The sequence below is a fragment of the Pyrus communis genome, chromosome 5 (assembly GCF_041283825.1).
Source record: "Pyrus communis isolate YQ-2024b chromosome 5, ASM4128382v1, whole genome shotgun sequence".
Taxonomy (NCBI): Eukaryota; Viridiplantae; Streptophyta; class Magnoliopsida; order Rosales; family Rosaceae; genus Pyrus; species Pyrus communis.
Window position 1 is genome coordinate 3,357,642 of NC_142569.1, and position 13,414 is coordinate 3,371,055.

A 13,414-nucleotide genomic window follows, 5' to 3' on the forward strand; every position below is an offset into this window, starting at 1 on the left:
TCAATTAGTCAATTACAATTGTAAATTTGAATATGGTTGTATGTAATCATCCATTATAAAAACATAACATATAATTATAAGAACAAACTTATAAATTTGCCAAGGCAATCCAAACCTACATCCCCCAATTGTCGGTTCACATCATGATCTCCCTCCCAGTTGCATGCTAATCCTATTTTGTCGCCTCATGATCTCCCTCCCAATTGCATGCTAATCCCGACTTCCCTCCCATATTATTCTCTCGCGCCATCCGATTTCAGTTTGATAAGGATTCTTATTTATGAAAAAACTTAGCGGGGTCTTTACCGCTCAAAAATAATTTTAACGATTTCTATCGTAGGTTTATATATTAGATGATTTTCATGGATTTGAACGGTTTAGATTATGAAATTCGTGCGCCTAATAAACAAACATCCATACACTACTAGTCTATTACAAAATATTAAATGTGCAAAGATATAATAGATTCACTAACAATTAAGAGTTTATTCATACTTTCATTAAGTATAATATAAGATTTTGTGGTATCCACTAGTGTAAATATTTTAAATTGAAGATCGAGTTCATTCATTGCACTCGTATAGGGTCAATGAGTGTAGCTGTAAAAAATCATCAAAATCGGAGTTAAAATAACCGTTAAATCGTGATTTTTCATTGATAACCGTCGAAAAATTTTGCCCCATTACTTGATCTCTGAATGTTTGTTTTTTGCAATTTTTGGCGTATGTGATCTCGAAGTATATACAAACATGTTTGACGGTTGGATCGTTGAAACTAGTTTCGTAGAATGCGTATCCCATCAAAATAATAGATTCACTAACACTAAAGAGTTTATTCATACTTTCATTAAGTATAACATACGATTTGTGGTATTCACTAGTGTAAATATTTTAAATCGAAGATCGAGTTCATTCATTGTACTCGTATAGGGTCAAGGAGCGTAGCTGTAAAAAATCATCAAAATCGGAGTTAAAATAACCGTTAAATCGTGATTTTTCATTGATAACCGTCGAAAAGTTTTGTCCCATTACTTGATCGCTGAATGTTTGTTTTTTGCAATTTTTGGCATATGAGATCTCGAAGTATATACAAACATGTTTAACGGTTGGATCATTGAAACTAGTTTCGTAGAATGCATATCCCATCAAAATAATAGATTCACTAACACTTAAGAGTTTATTCATACTTTCATTAAGTATAACATAAGATTTTGTGGTATCCACTAGCGTAAATATTTTAAATTGAAGATCGAATTCATTCATTGTACTCGTATAGGGTCAAGGAGCGTAACTGTAAAAAATCATCAAAATCGGAGTTAAAACAACCGTTAAATCGTGATTTTTCATTAATAACCGTCGAAAAATTTTGCCCTATTACTTGATCTCTGAATGTTTGTTTTTTGCAATTTTTGGCGTATGTGATCTCGAAGTATATACAAACATGTTTGACGGTTGGATCGTTGAAACTAGTTTCGTAGAATGCGTATCCCATCAAAATAATAGATTCACTAACACTAAAGAGTTTATTCATACTTTCCTTAAGTATAACATAAGATTTTGTGGTATCCACTAGTGTAAATATTTTAAATTGAAGATCGAGTTCATTCATTGTACTCGTATAGGGTCAAGGAGCGTAGCTGTAAAAAATCATCAAAATCGGAGTTAAAATAACCGTTAAATCGTGATTTTTCATTGATAACCGTCGAAAAATTTTGCCCTATTACTTGATCTCTGAATGTTTGTTTTTTTCAATTTTTGGCGTATGTGATCTCGAAGTATATACAAACATGTTTGACGGTTGGATCGTTGAAACTAGTTTCGTAGAATGCGTATCCCATTAAAATAATAGATTCACTAACACTGAAGAGTTTATTCATACTTTCATTAAGTATAACATACGATTTGTGGTATTCACTAGTGTAAATATTTTAAATCGAAGATCGAGTTCATTCATTGTACTCGTATAGGGTCAAGGAGCGTAGTAGCTGTAAAAAATCATCAAAATCGGAGTTAAAATAACCGTTAAATCGTGATTTTTCATTGATAACCGTTGAAAAGTTTTGCCCCATTACTTGATCTCTGAATGTTTGTTTTTTGCAATTTTTGGCATATGTGATCTCGAAGTATATACAAACATGTTTGACGGTTGGATCGTTGAAACTAGTTTCGTAGAATGCGTATCCCATCAAAATAATAGATTCACTAACACTAAAGAGTTTATTCATACTTTCATTAAGTATAACATACGATTTGTGGTATTCACTAGTGTAAATATTTTAAATCGAAGATCGAGTTCATTCATTGTACTCGTATAGGATCAAGGAGCGTAGCTGTAAAAAATCATCAAAATCGGAGTTAAAATAACCGTTAAATTGTGATTTTTCATTGATAACCGTCGAAAAGTTTTGTCACATTACTTGATCGCTGAATGGTTTTTTTTTTTTTTTGTTTTTTCGATTTTTTGGTGATGCGATCTCGATGGATATACAAACAAGTTTGACGGCTGGATCATTCAAATTAGTTTCGTAGAATTTGTATCCTATCAAGTTCAATGGTGTGTGTGTATATATATATATTTATTATGTAGATTTAAATTTATTTATTTTATACGTATAACACTTACGAAATTTAATGGTATGTATGATATGAATGATTTGTAAAGATAATTGTTAGGGTCAAAGCACATAACTACTAAAGATTATACATAACAAAAAAAAATTGAATAAGAACCGTCTATTAAAATTAGAAATCAGTACAAGACAAAATTTAATTGCATGGATTGCTAGCCAATGCTATTTGAATGCAGCATGTCACTCACAATTCTAAACTTTAAGAAAACAGTATTTAACAAATTAAAAGGAGGCGCGGAGTTGAAAAAAAAAATTAAGAATTTAGTCCTTGAAGCAGTTAACTCTCTCCGTCCCACCCTTCTCCCTCTTCCTCTCCCGCTCCACCTTCATCTCCTTCTCCACCTCCATCTCCGTCGCTGCAAATAGACAGACCGACAGCATCCTTCCGGTGGAAATCGAAACCATCGTCAAAGTCAAAGCCTAAAAAGGTTTTTCCCTCCTAATTGTTATCTTCAATTTACGTTTCTGATGGATAAACCCATCAGTTTTCTGTGTAATTCTCTTAGGGTTTTCAATTTTCTTTTTCGATTCTTTTGCAAGTATATTGTGGGTTCTTCCCCTTCTAATTCTCATCTGCAATTGTTTTACCTTCCATTCAATTTTTTTACTGGGTTCTTTTGCGAGTGTATTGTGGGTTCTTTTGCGAGTATATATTGTGGGTTCTTCCCCTTCTAATTCTCATCTGCAATTGTTTTACCTTCCATTCAATTTTTTTACTGGGTTCTTTTGCGAGTATATTGTGGGTTCTTTTGCGAGTATATTGTGGGTTCTTCCCCTTCTAATTCTCTCTAAATTTGTTCAATTTTCCTATACAGAGGGCGGTTACAAGGCTGGGCTTATATACTGAAGAATCTGATTATATTCTAGGCTAGCTGCTTTCTTTGGTAAGGTATGTTGTTACACCGTCACCCTCAGCCTATCTTATTCATTGTTTGATTGCTGGTCCTAATGAATGTTGCATGTAAAATTAAATTTGTAAACAGGGAGTAGATACTTTATATGCCATGGACAGGGAATGGATACGAAATCCGAATCGATTTGTATAATATTGGTAAAAACAATGTCCCTCGACTTTAATTCCAGATTTCCAATGTAATTATTCGATATTGTGGTTTACGTTTGACATATTTGTTTTTCCTTTCTATAACACTTGCAGGTTGTCTTTGGCTAAGTGGAATTCTGAGCTAGATAGCTTACAACTGATATCAGCACGGCATGGAGACCAGTGTGAGGATCATTCATGCCAGGTAATTTTGATATTTGAGGATTAACTTGATTAGTAGATGTCTATATCTTCTTGTTTACACTGATAAAGATTATAAACAGTGATGAATTAGGGTGCTTTAGTATCGTTTATTTATGTTTCCAGGTGCATATGCTTATGTTCTAGAGTTATAACCTACTTAGCTAGGTTGGTAGTGTTATGTTTATATACATTATAGACCTTTCAAGGATTTATATCATCTACTTATCATGTTGCCTTGTTTACAGAGTGTGAGAATCATGTTGCCTTGCTGTTATGTTTATCTTGTTGTTTACAGTGATGAATTACGTATAAGTAGTTGATGCTAACTTGATTATTACCTGGTATCTATTAAACATGTAATTTTTCTAGGTTGTGATGCTGCATGGTGTTGGTAAGTTAACTTGATTAGTAGATATCTTTATCTTGCTGTTTACACATTTATGGTTTCATAAGTTATTTGTTTAGAAATACCACTCTAGTGTGGCCTTGCATTTCCTTAGTGTCAATGATATTTAGCACCCTTAAAGTTTGCTAATCAAGTTTTTTTAATTTGTTTTTCTTCTACAGTTGTTTGATACTGGAATGTTTCATGATGATCCTAATCGTTTCCCATTTTCATGATGCTGAATATCAACGTGATGAGGACTATAGTGAGAATGGTGATACTTAAGGATATTTTATCTATATTATAGTAATGTCGAAATGAAAATATAGATTTTTTTTGTATTTTGTAACTAAACCGAATTGTGAACCTTACATTATTTTAAATTACATGAATTTTGTGTTGTTCCTACATTAATTCTTCATTCACGCCCCTTCTCGATCTCTTAAGCTTGCTTGTTTGTGATGGTTAAAAATATTATTAAAAACAAATGTGAATAAAAATTAGAAAATATTGGACTTGACATGTTTTGTCGGCACAAAAACAATTAGCCGACAAATGTTTTTGTTCACAAAAGATTCAACCAACTAATTATTTTGTCTACACAAGTAATTTGAGCCAACAAACCAGTTTGTTGGCATAGGACTACGTAGCCGAAAAACCATTTTGTCGCGACAAGATTACTTAGCCGACAAAATGTTTTGTCGCGACAAGATCACTAAGCCGACAAATAACTTCATCGTGAAAAAACAACCTATGTTGACAAAATATTTTGTCGCAATGTTGGTTTGGTGACGGGCACAGTTTGACGGCTGAGATTTGTCGCCTTAAAATGAGCCAACGAAATATTAAGATTCGTCGAGAAAGATCTTGCGCGACATGCTTTTAGCGACAAAATTGCCGACAAAATTTTTTGTTGGGAAAGGCTCTTTGCCGACGAATTTTGACTTTTGCCGACAAACTAATTTTGTCGGCAAAGTGGAAATTTCTAGTAGTGTTGGTGTAGTTGTAGGAAGTTTTCTCATGTTTCAAAAATTCAAAGTTTCTCTCTCTTTTGATTTTCATACCTGTGAACTGTTGTAATTGCAGCACCGCTTGGAAATACTTTGTTTTTTACATTGGACCCAAAATTTGATGGTGGTCACTCACCAACTCTTGCTTAATGCATTCAATTGAAGCAAAGAGACCAAAGCATGAAGCAACTATATGTGTCACTTTCCAATGACTCCAAATGTGTATTTGTGTGTGTAAAATATATATCTTCCTCTATATATCACATATGTTGTTTCTTCACTGTACCAGATAATATACCGATTAAATGTCTCGTGGAGGTCATGTCAATGCATGCCATGTAAATGTTCATGGGCACCAATTTCTTTTACGGTGTTTATATCCTAAATGATCGATGCGTCTCTACACATGGTAGAGTCTATCTTACTAAAAGTAAATGAGGTATAGAGTAAGCTCATATTTGAATAAGAAAAATAGTTTTCGCACACTAACTATTAGTTATTTGTGTTATTAACTGATTCTCTTTTAATTAAATTCAATTAAAAGATAGGACGGGCGGAGGGGTTTTTGGGTTCAACGGTCTTTTCTTTTTCAAAAGAGGGTTGGTGCTTCGCACACGACTGTTGAAGAAAAGATAATCTCACCTATTCTATTTCTACAAAAGTTGAAAGAACAAAAAAAATTAACAGGATTAGAAAATATGCGCATAAATCACTTTTTTCTTCTTTAGTAAATAACAGAATGACATGTACTTGGTGAATAGGTAAGTTAAGCATTGGTGGCCTAATGAATTGTTGATGGACTAAATTATACATGCAAGCAATAGTGGCTAATTATTAGGTTAAGGACGACCAATGGAGCCCCAAAAAAGATGTACATACTACATGCTTTTCATTCGTGGTTCGTTGGCCTTGGGGTTGCTTATTTTCTATTATGCAAGAAACTGTTGCCTATTACTCATTGAGGTAATACTAGTAAGATCATCCATTTAAATTATATTTTTTTAAATTATATGACGTAGTTGATGATTGAATTATTAGTTGAGTGTTGGATTAGCATGTTTCTTTCTTATTGATCCGGATTCTCTCATCTCTCAGTTTCTCCCTCCCGTCGCATTCTTTTTGGAGGGGAAAGAATCATGCTCTAATTCTTATTGATGGCCCATCATATGATTTTAAAAAGTGGTATAAAAAATTAATCTATCTAACATTATTTTTATCTGTTGATTATATATTTTTTTTTTTCCGTTGATTATATTCGAAGGCACATGTATGTGGGTGTGTGCATGCATGGAGTCGGAGAGGACCACTTTCGATCACGTTAGCATTTACTCCCGCGGGCCTAGGGTTTGCTTGTTACATTACTTTCATTTCTCTGATTCCCTACAAACAAACCACTCCTTACATTATTTTTTCTTATTCATGAATCATAATACATAGCTTTTGTAAATTCTAATTGTTGTATGATCTATCTAACAATCAATATGTTTGCCACCCCATAATATACATGCGGGGAAAAGCTTTGTTAAAATCGTCCGAGTAAATTAGCTTCGAGTGTGATTATTGAAGTCAGATTGATGCGACCACCAAATTACAAAATGCTCTATTTTGGGAGTGCAATCTGAGTGTCCTAAATAAGTTTTTCTCTGCATTGTGTGAGATCAAAATTGCGAGACATTATTTATTAAAAATTAGATAAACTTTGTTGTGTTGAATTTTGAGATTGCAGTATTTTTTTTAACAAGGTACATTACTATGAGTATTTCAATCTAAATTCAATATCTATAATTCTGGCCAAGATGTTGGTATTTCAAGTCCCTTAAATTAGCTAAACATGAATCAGCCTCACAACGTAAATTGAACGAAAATGGCTAAGCAAGGAGATTGAGAAGGGTACTGACTCACTGAGAACTTTGTATACATTCTAATGTCAACCTCAGAGCAGCTGTAAGAGCTCAAACCTCTCTCTCTCTCTCTCTCGCTCTCCAAAAGTGATCACTGCTAAAATCTAAGCAAGAAATTACAGTGACTTTACCTTCTCCGGCCTGCTCCTATATGCAGGTGAAGTCCTTTTTTTTTTTTTTTTGGGCCAAAGCTCAAGTCACTGTTGCAACACGCACGAATAGCACTGCCACATTATGAGAAAATTACCGAAAAAAGGGATGAGAAGTTGGTTTTTTCTGGTCGAAAAGAGGAATAAGTTAGCAACTGTACAAACGCACAAAAACAAACGAGTTCCCAGATTTTTATTCGGAGTCACTTTCCCTCCTTGCTATTTAACATTTTGAGCTTTTGATTTACTAAAACAAAGTATATATATGTTTATATGTATAATTAGTTTTCTATTCAATTGAGAATTCAATTTTTACGCAATAGCTTTGATAAAAATATAGCTAGCCTTACAATGTCGAGTCACGTAGACTAGCCAAGCTAATCTTCGGGGTTGAGGAACTTCCAGATATTATTGTTGATATTATTTAAGTCGTTGAGGTTAATTTAATGATAATGATGATAAGAGTATGCTAAGTTTAGAATTATAAACTATGTAACAATAAAAAAAACCAACTTATTCCTTTGATGGAGTTATAAACAACAAGATTATGGCGAGAAACAAAAGCAAGGGAGATACCGCGACATTATGGCGAGAAACACCGTACAAAGCCGACCGTTGGAAGGGCCTGTGCAATTTCCAAACCCCAACCCCCAATCCCACGCGCCATTTTCCCAAATGCCCTCACTAACTCGTAAGATATTTCAAAATTTCCCTACCAAAATCCCTCCTCGCGCGTGAACTCCCTCTTTTTTAATTTATTAATTTTTTGCTTCTATTATTTTTCCTATTTATCTTTGAAAATAAAAATTTTGGTCGCGAACTTCAAGTTGGAGGGTTTGAGCTTCACTCACTTTCTCCAACACAGAGAGACAAGGACGTCTTTGTAAGTAACCCCTTCACTCTGTGCTGGATTATGCAAGCTAATCACACACCCCAAATCCTTGAGAGAGGAACATCACACTTTTAGAGAGAGAGAGAGAGTGAGAGAAACAGGGAGTTGAGTGAAGGGGAGAGGGGGTTTTGCAATGGTTGCTGGGAAGGTGAGGGTGGCAATGGGGCTACAGAAATCGCCGGCGAATCCCAAACCGGAAACTCCTTCAAAGTCTCCGTTGCCGTCGTTGAGCTCTGGGAAGACACCCCAGAAGGGGGCGGTGTTCTCGCGCTCCTTTGGTGTATACTTTCCACGCTCCTCCGCGCAGGTGCAGCCTAAGCCGCCGGACGTGACGGAGCTGCTCCGACTGGTGGAGGAGCTCCGGGAGCGAGAGTCGAGGCTGAAGACGGAGCTTCTGGAGCACAAGCTCCTGAGAGAGTCGGTCGCCATCATCCCCGTCTTGGAGAACGAGATTATTAGCAAGAATGAAGAGATTGATAGAGCGTCGAAGCGGGTGGAGGAGCTGGCGGCGGAGAACGAGCGGCTGAGTAATCAGGTGGCGGAAGTAACGTCAGCGTTGGAGGAAGAGAGGAGGGGGAAAGAAGAGAAATTGAAGCGATTGGAGGCTGAAATTTCGGAGCTGAAGAAAACGACGTCGGATCGTATGATTAATTTCGAAAGCGACGAGCTTTCGTCGTCACAGAGATTTCAGGGACTGATGGAGATCACCGGAAGGTCGAATCTGATCAGAAATTTGAAGAGGGGAGTGAAATGCGCGGACATTCCGACGAATCCGGAGAATCAGAAGCTCGACGGCTCCGAGTCGAAGAGGGAAGAGCCGGAATCGGAGAGGCCGAGGCTCTCGCGGTGTAACTCGGAGGAGTTCGCCGAGTCGACTCTGGCTACCATCAGATCTCGCATCCCGAGGGTTCCTAAACCGCCGCCGAGACCTTCGACATCCAACGGTCAAAAGACTCAAAACAAGGCCTCAACAGAACAAGGTATTGCATTTCCACCACCGCCTCCGCCGCCACCAAGTCAGACAAAATCCGCACTCCCACCGCCACCTCCGCCTTCTAAGGCGGCTCCACCTCCACCTCCTCCGCCACCGAGAGGTATAAGGCCGGCGACGGCAAAGGTCAAGCGAGTGCCGGAGGTTGTCGAATTTTACCACTCTTTGATGCGAAGAGACTCTCGGAGGGAGTCGGGCAGCGGAGTCTCCGACGCAACGGGAACCGCCAATGCCCGCGACATGATCGGCGAGATCGAGAACCGGTCGGCTCACCTGCTCGCTGTAAGTTCCGGTACCTGGTGTGATTTCTGTAAATTACAATTTTGCCATTGGCTTCTAGGTTGTGTCAGTGACAGGTGGCCCTCGTATTTGTCTTATTATCTAGCTCTACGCTTTTTCCGTTGGATTTTATTGTTTGCTTGACAGACAAGACAGTTCGCAGATTCGAACTGCTTTTTTTAGATGCCAAAAGGGTGTAATTTTTGTAAAGTTCAGGGGCAAATCTTCATCGCTTGTCAAATTGACTTGTCTTTCGTATTTGCAGATAAAAACGGACGTAGAAATGCAGGGAGATTTCATTAGGTTTTTGATAAAAGAAGTTGAAAACGCAGCGTTTTCTGACATCAACGATGTGGTGCCTTTTGTGAAATGGCTGGATGATGAGCTCTCATACTTGGTAGCATTTCATTTTTTCCATTTAAAAAATCTGTTAATACCTTCTCTTAATCGAAAATCGGGGTTGCACACGTGCATTAGAGAAGTTAAGAATATCGTACTGTCAAAATAAAAAATAAACGTTCAAGCTGGGGTCTTGACATTGATTTTGTTTGTTTAGGTGGATGAAAGAGCTGTGCTGAAGCATTTTGACTGGCCGGAGCAGAAAGCCGATGCCCTGCGCGAAGCGGCATTTGGGTATTGTGACCTCAAGAAGCTTGAATCCGAGGCCTCGTCGTTCCCTGATCATTCTCGCCAGCCCTGCGGTCCAACCCTCAAAAAGATGCAGGCTTTGCTGGAAAAGTGAGTGGTTTCTTCATTTCTTGGTCTTGTCCTTCCAAATTTTAGCCATTTTTAGTGTGGAGTTCTTATATGGTTGGTGTAATTTGAACAGATTGGAGCATGGTGTTTACAATCTCTCGCGGATGAGAGATTCCGCCACTAAAAGATACAAAGTTTTCCAAATTCCTACAAATTGGATGCTCGATTCTGAATTTGTAAGCCAGGTAATTCATTGTTCCAATCCCTCATGCTTGCAATGCATGCCAATTTTATGAGAACTTACATGCAATGAGAGAGCTAATTACAATATCACATGAGAAAATTAAAATACATAATGATGCATGATTGACTTAAGATACTGTCACACTAGTAACATTCCAACTTCGTGGAAGTTTCTCTCTAAGTCTCATCTACACTCAATCATCCACTAGGTCATCTTTTACTATTGGCTATGGAGTTTTTGGTGGTGCTCTTTAATGACTCACATACTTGTAGATCTTGGCGATAATTGACTAATTGAGAAATCTTTTTGACACAGTCTACAATGCAATCTAAGCTTAGGGCTTAGGGGTCAAAAGATGGATATATTTTTTAATGTGCCGATAACATAGTCTGGTGTATTATGTGTAATAATACATCGGTTGAAAACTTAATTACTTGATGTACCGAACCGTGTTCTAAGCATACTAAAAAAAATTTCTTCACAAGATGAAAGACATTAAAGTATGACCTAGATTTTTCCACATTTTCTAGTCCCACGCCTGCCTGCATGCTCACATGTGAACTCCCACAATATGTTTGTCTTCTTCACTTTTTATTTCGGAGTGGTTGGAAGGAGGAAAGAAGCAAGCAAGTAATAAGATTCTCCTCTTTTGACTTTATAGGAGTGAACAAGCTAATTAATTAATTGGGCTCTCTGATTTGTACATTATATTATGTTTTTGTCTCGAGACTGCCCCTCAATGTGATTGAATCCTCACCGTTGAATAGAATTGGATTGGATTTTCTAAGTCTTGAAAGGAAAATGATTTCCACACTTTTTGTCTTTTTTTGTGTATTTCATGGTAATTTTTGTCATATGATTTTTTTATTTATTCAATTTAAAGAATCAAAAATAGAGAGGGGTGAGTGGAAAGAGAACAAGCTCCTTCATCCAATCCCGTAGAGAGGCCCAAAAGAATTGATTGAGTGGTGCGAAAATCATTTTCCCTGCGGGAATACGCCACTTAAATGTTATGTTAGGCAGAAAAATTGAATGTTTCAAGAAGCAGATATAGGAACCCGAAATATGAATGTGATTTATAGTACACCAGCAAATGCTGTACTGACAATGTTGGTACATGTTCACAGATCAAGTTGGCATCGGTAAAATTGGCAATGAAGTACATGAAGAGAGTCTCTGCTGAGCTTGAAATTGTAGGTGGTGTTCCCGAAGAAGAAGAGCTGATAGTTCAAGGCGTTCGATTTGCCTTCCGCGTACATCAGGTAACTGAAAAAACACTCACGTCAACAGCATCGATCATTTTACTGTGTCCTATGTTTCGCGTTCTTACGATGTGATTGTGATTATTCGCTGCAGTTTGCTGGAGGATTCGATGCAGAAACAATGAGAGCGTTCCAGGTGTTGAGAGATAAAGTGAGATCGTGCCATGTACAATGCCAGAACCAACAGCAGCAGAAAATCGTATGCCGATCTACGCCGTGCTAAATCTGTAGCGAGCTCAGCTACAGAAATTGCTCTGAGAGTTCTTTGTTGTAAAGGTAGAACTTCTATATGGTATAATTGCTCATCACCTACTCGGCTAGATTGGGTATCGGTTTAATATGTTCCATCCCATTCCGTCCCATCTACATATCAAACGGTACCTAAGTTCACTAACATGTATAATAGCTTGTAATACAATGTAGTCATGCTACAACTTCGTCATCCTCTCAATCACGAATAACATCAACTTTATTCTTTTTATTTCAATACTTTGCGGTATATTAATGATTAATTCGATTCGATTCGGTTCGGTTTGGTTTTGAGAAGTTTCAACCCAAATGAAACTTAATTCGGCTTGACCTACACATGTGTGCTGTGTTGGACCGATTGTAAAAGGATCTTACTTAATTTGGTGAACAATGCAAATTTTAGTTTAGATAAGTTGACCAAAGTAATATATTTCTCTATACCATTAATACAATGTAGTAATGCTACAACTTCGTCATCCTCTCATTCAATCACGAATAACATCAACTTTATTCTTTTCATTTCAATACTTTGCGGTATATTAATGATTAAGATTCGATTCGATTTCGATTCGGTTTGGTTTTAAGAAGTTTCAACCCAAATGAAACTTAGCTTGACCTACATGTGTGTGCCGTCCGATTTTAAACGGATCTTACTCAATTTGGTGAACAATGCAAATTTTAGTTTAGATAAGTTGACCAAAGTAGTATATTTCCCTATACCCAAGTTCGAACTTCGAAAGCCTCCCAAAGAATAATTTAATGTTGAACATCCTAGGTATAAAAATGCAAAAAAAAAGAAAAAAAAGAAAAAAAAAAAGTGTGATCATGTTCCTTCCACCTTTTCATATAACCCGTCTTTATTATAGAAAAACAAACATATAATTGTGATGTTATTAACACTCCAAAAAACTCATTATGCACGAAACAATAATGCTTATGCACCCTAATGCAGTATCCATCCCCATTGACCCATCTCCGTCTTAACAATTAATTATTTAATTCACTAACGCTTTCGTTCATCAAAATAAAAAACTTATAGCACACTAAATTTTCCATATTTAAAAAGAAAAATACATCTGCTCAAGCTTGGGAATAAGACTGATGAATGCTACATGGTGAAAGCAGCAGTTTACATTGGGTTACATTTGGTCCCTTTTTATCTTGTACTGACAACGAACCCATCGAGGAGGATCATGGCTGGTGCATCAGTGTCTTCATCCATGAGAGGAAATGCAGGATCCATCAACATATCTTTGATTTTTTTCTGTACCGAGGGCTGTCTTCCTGTCATTTTTGTGGCTGATGATTATTTGACGAATCGCCGAATGCTTGGTATTTCATGCTTATTTATATATGGAATTGAAGATATATGATGCTACCGACGATTTCTTCCAACAAAATCCTAAATTTGTGTTCATATTTGGTTATCATCTGGTTTTTATTTTTTTATTTATTTTTATCTCTGATCTCCATTTGGAACA

At 36.8% G+C, this 13,414-nt stretch overlaps 1 protein-coding gene and 1 long non-coding RNA gene across 3 annotated transcripts; both read left to right on the forward strand.

Annotated features, from left to right (window-relative positions):
* The first annotated feature begins 2,820 nt into the window (after positions 1–2,820).
* Positions 2,821–4,668, forward strand: LOC137727092 (uncharacterized). Of its 2 annotated transcripts, none has more exons than XR_015962281.1 (5): positions 2,821–3,057; positions 3,445–3,518; positions 3,613–3,680; positions 3,786–3,876; positions 4,443–4,668. It is a non-coding gene; the product is annotated as an uncharacterized LOC137727092 (long non-coding RNA). The 2 variants fall into 2 exon arrangements; XR_015962282.1 differs by having other exon boundaries at positions 3,802–3,876.
* A 3,442-nt stretch (positions 4,669–8,110) lies between these two features.
* LOC137725831 (protein INCREASED PETAL GROWTH ANISOTROPY 1) lies at positions 8,111–12,171 on the forward strand. Its single transcript, XM_068464634.2, has 6 exons — positions 8,111–9,485; positions 9,748–9,879; positions 10,039–10,220; positions 10,312–10,423; positions 11,550–11,684; positions 11,779–12,171. Exons 1-6 carry the CDS (start codon positions 8,346–8,348, stop codon positions 11,905–11,907), a joined length of 1,830 nt encoding a protein of 609 aa, XP_068320735.2. The 5' UTR covers positions 8,111–8,345; the 3' UTR covers positions 11,908–12,171.
* Positions 12,172–13,414: the final 1,243 nt, after the last annotated feature.

What these genes read in the sequence shown, in the direction of transcription:
- LOC137725831 (XM_068464634.2), top strand. Translation starts at nt 8,346, where the DNA reads ATGGTTGCTGGGAAGGTGAGGGTGGCAATGGGGCTACAGAAATCGCCG. An exon ending in ATGCAGGCTTTGCTGGAAAA is followed by an intron (nt 10,221 to 10,311) that starts GTGAGTGGTTTC and finishes TAATTTGAACAG; the next exon opens with ATTGGAGCATGGTGTTTACA. An exon ending in ATTCTGAATTTGTAAGCCAG is followed by an intron (nt 10,424 to 11,549) that starts GTAATTCATTGT and finishes ACATGTTCACAG; the next exon opens with ATCAAGTTGGCATCGGTAAA.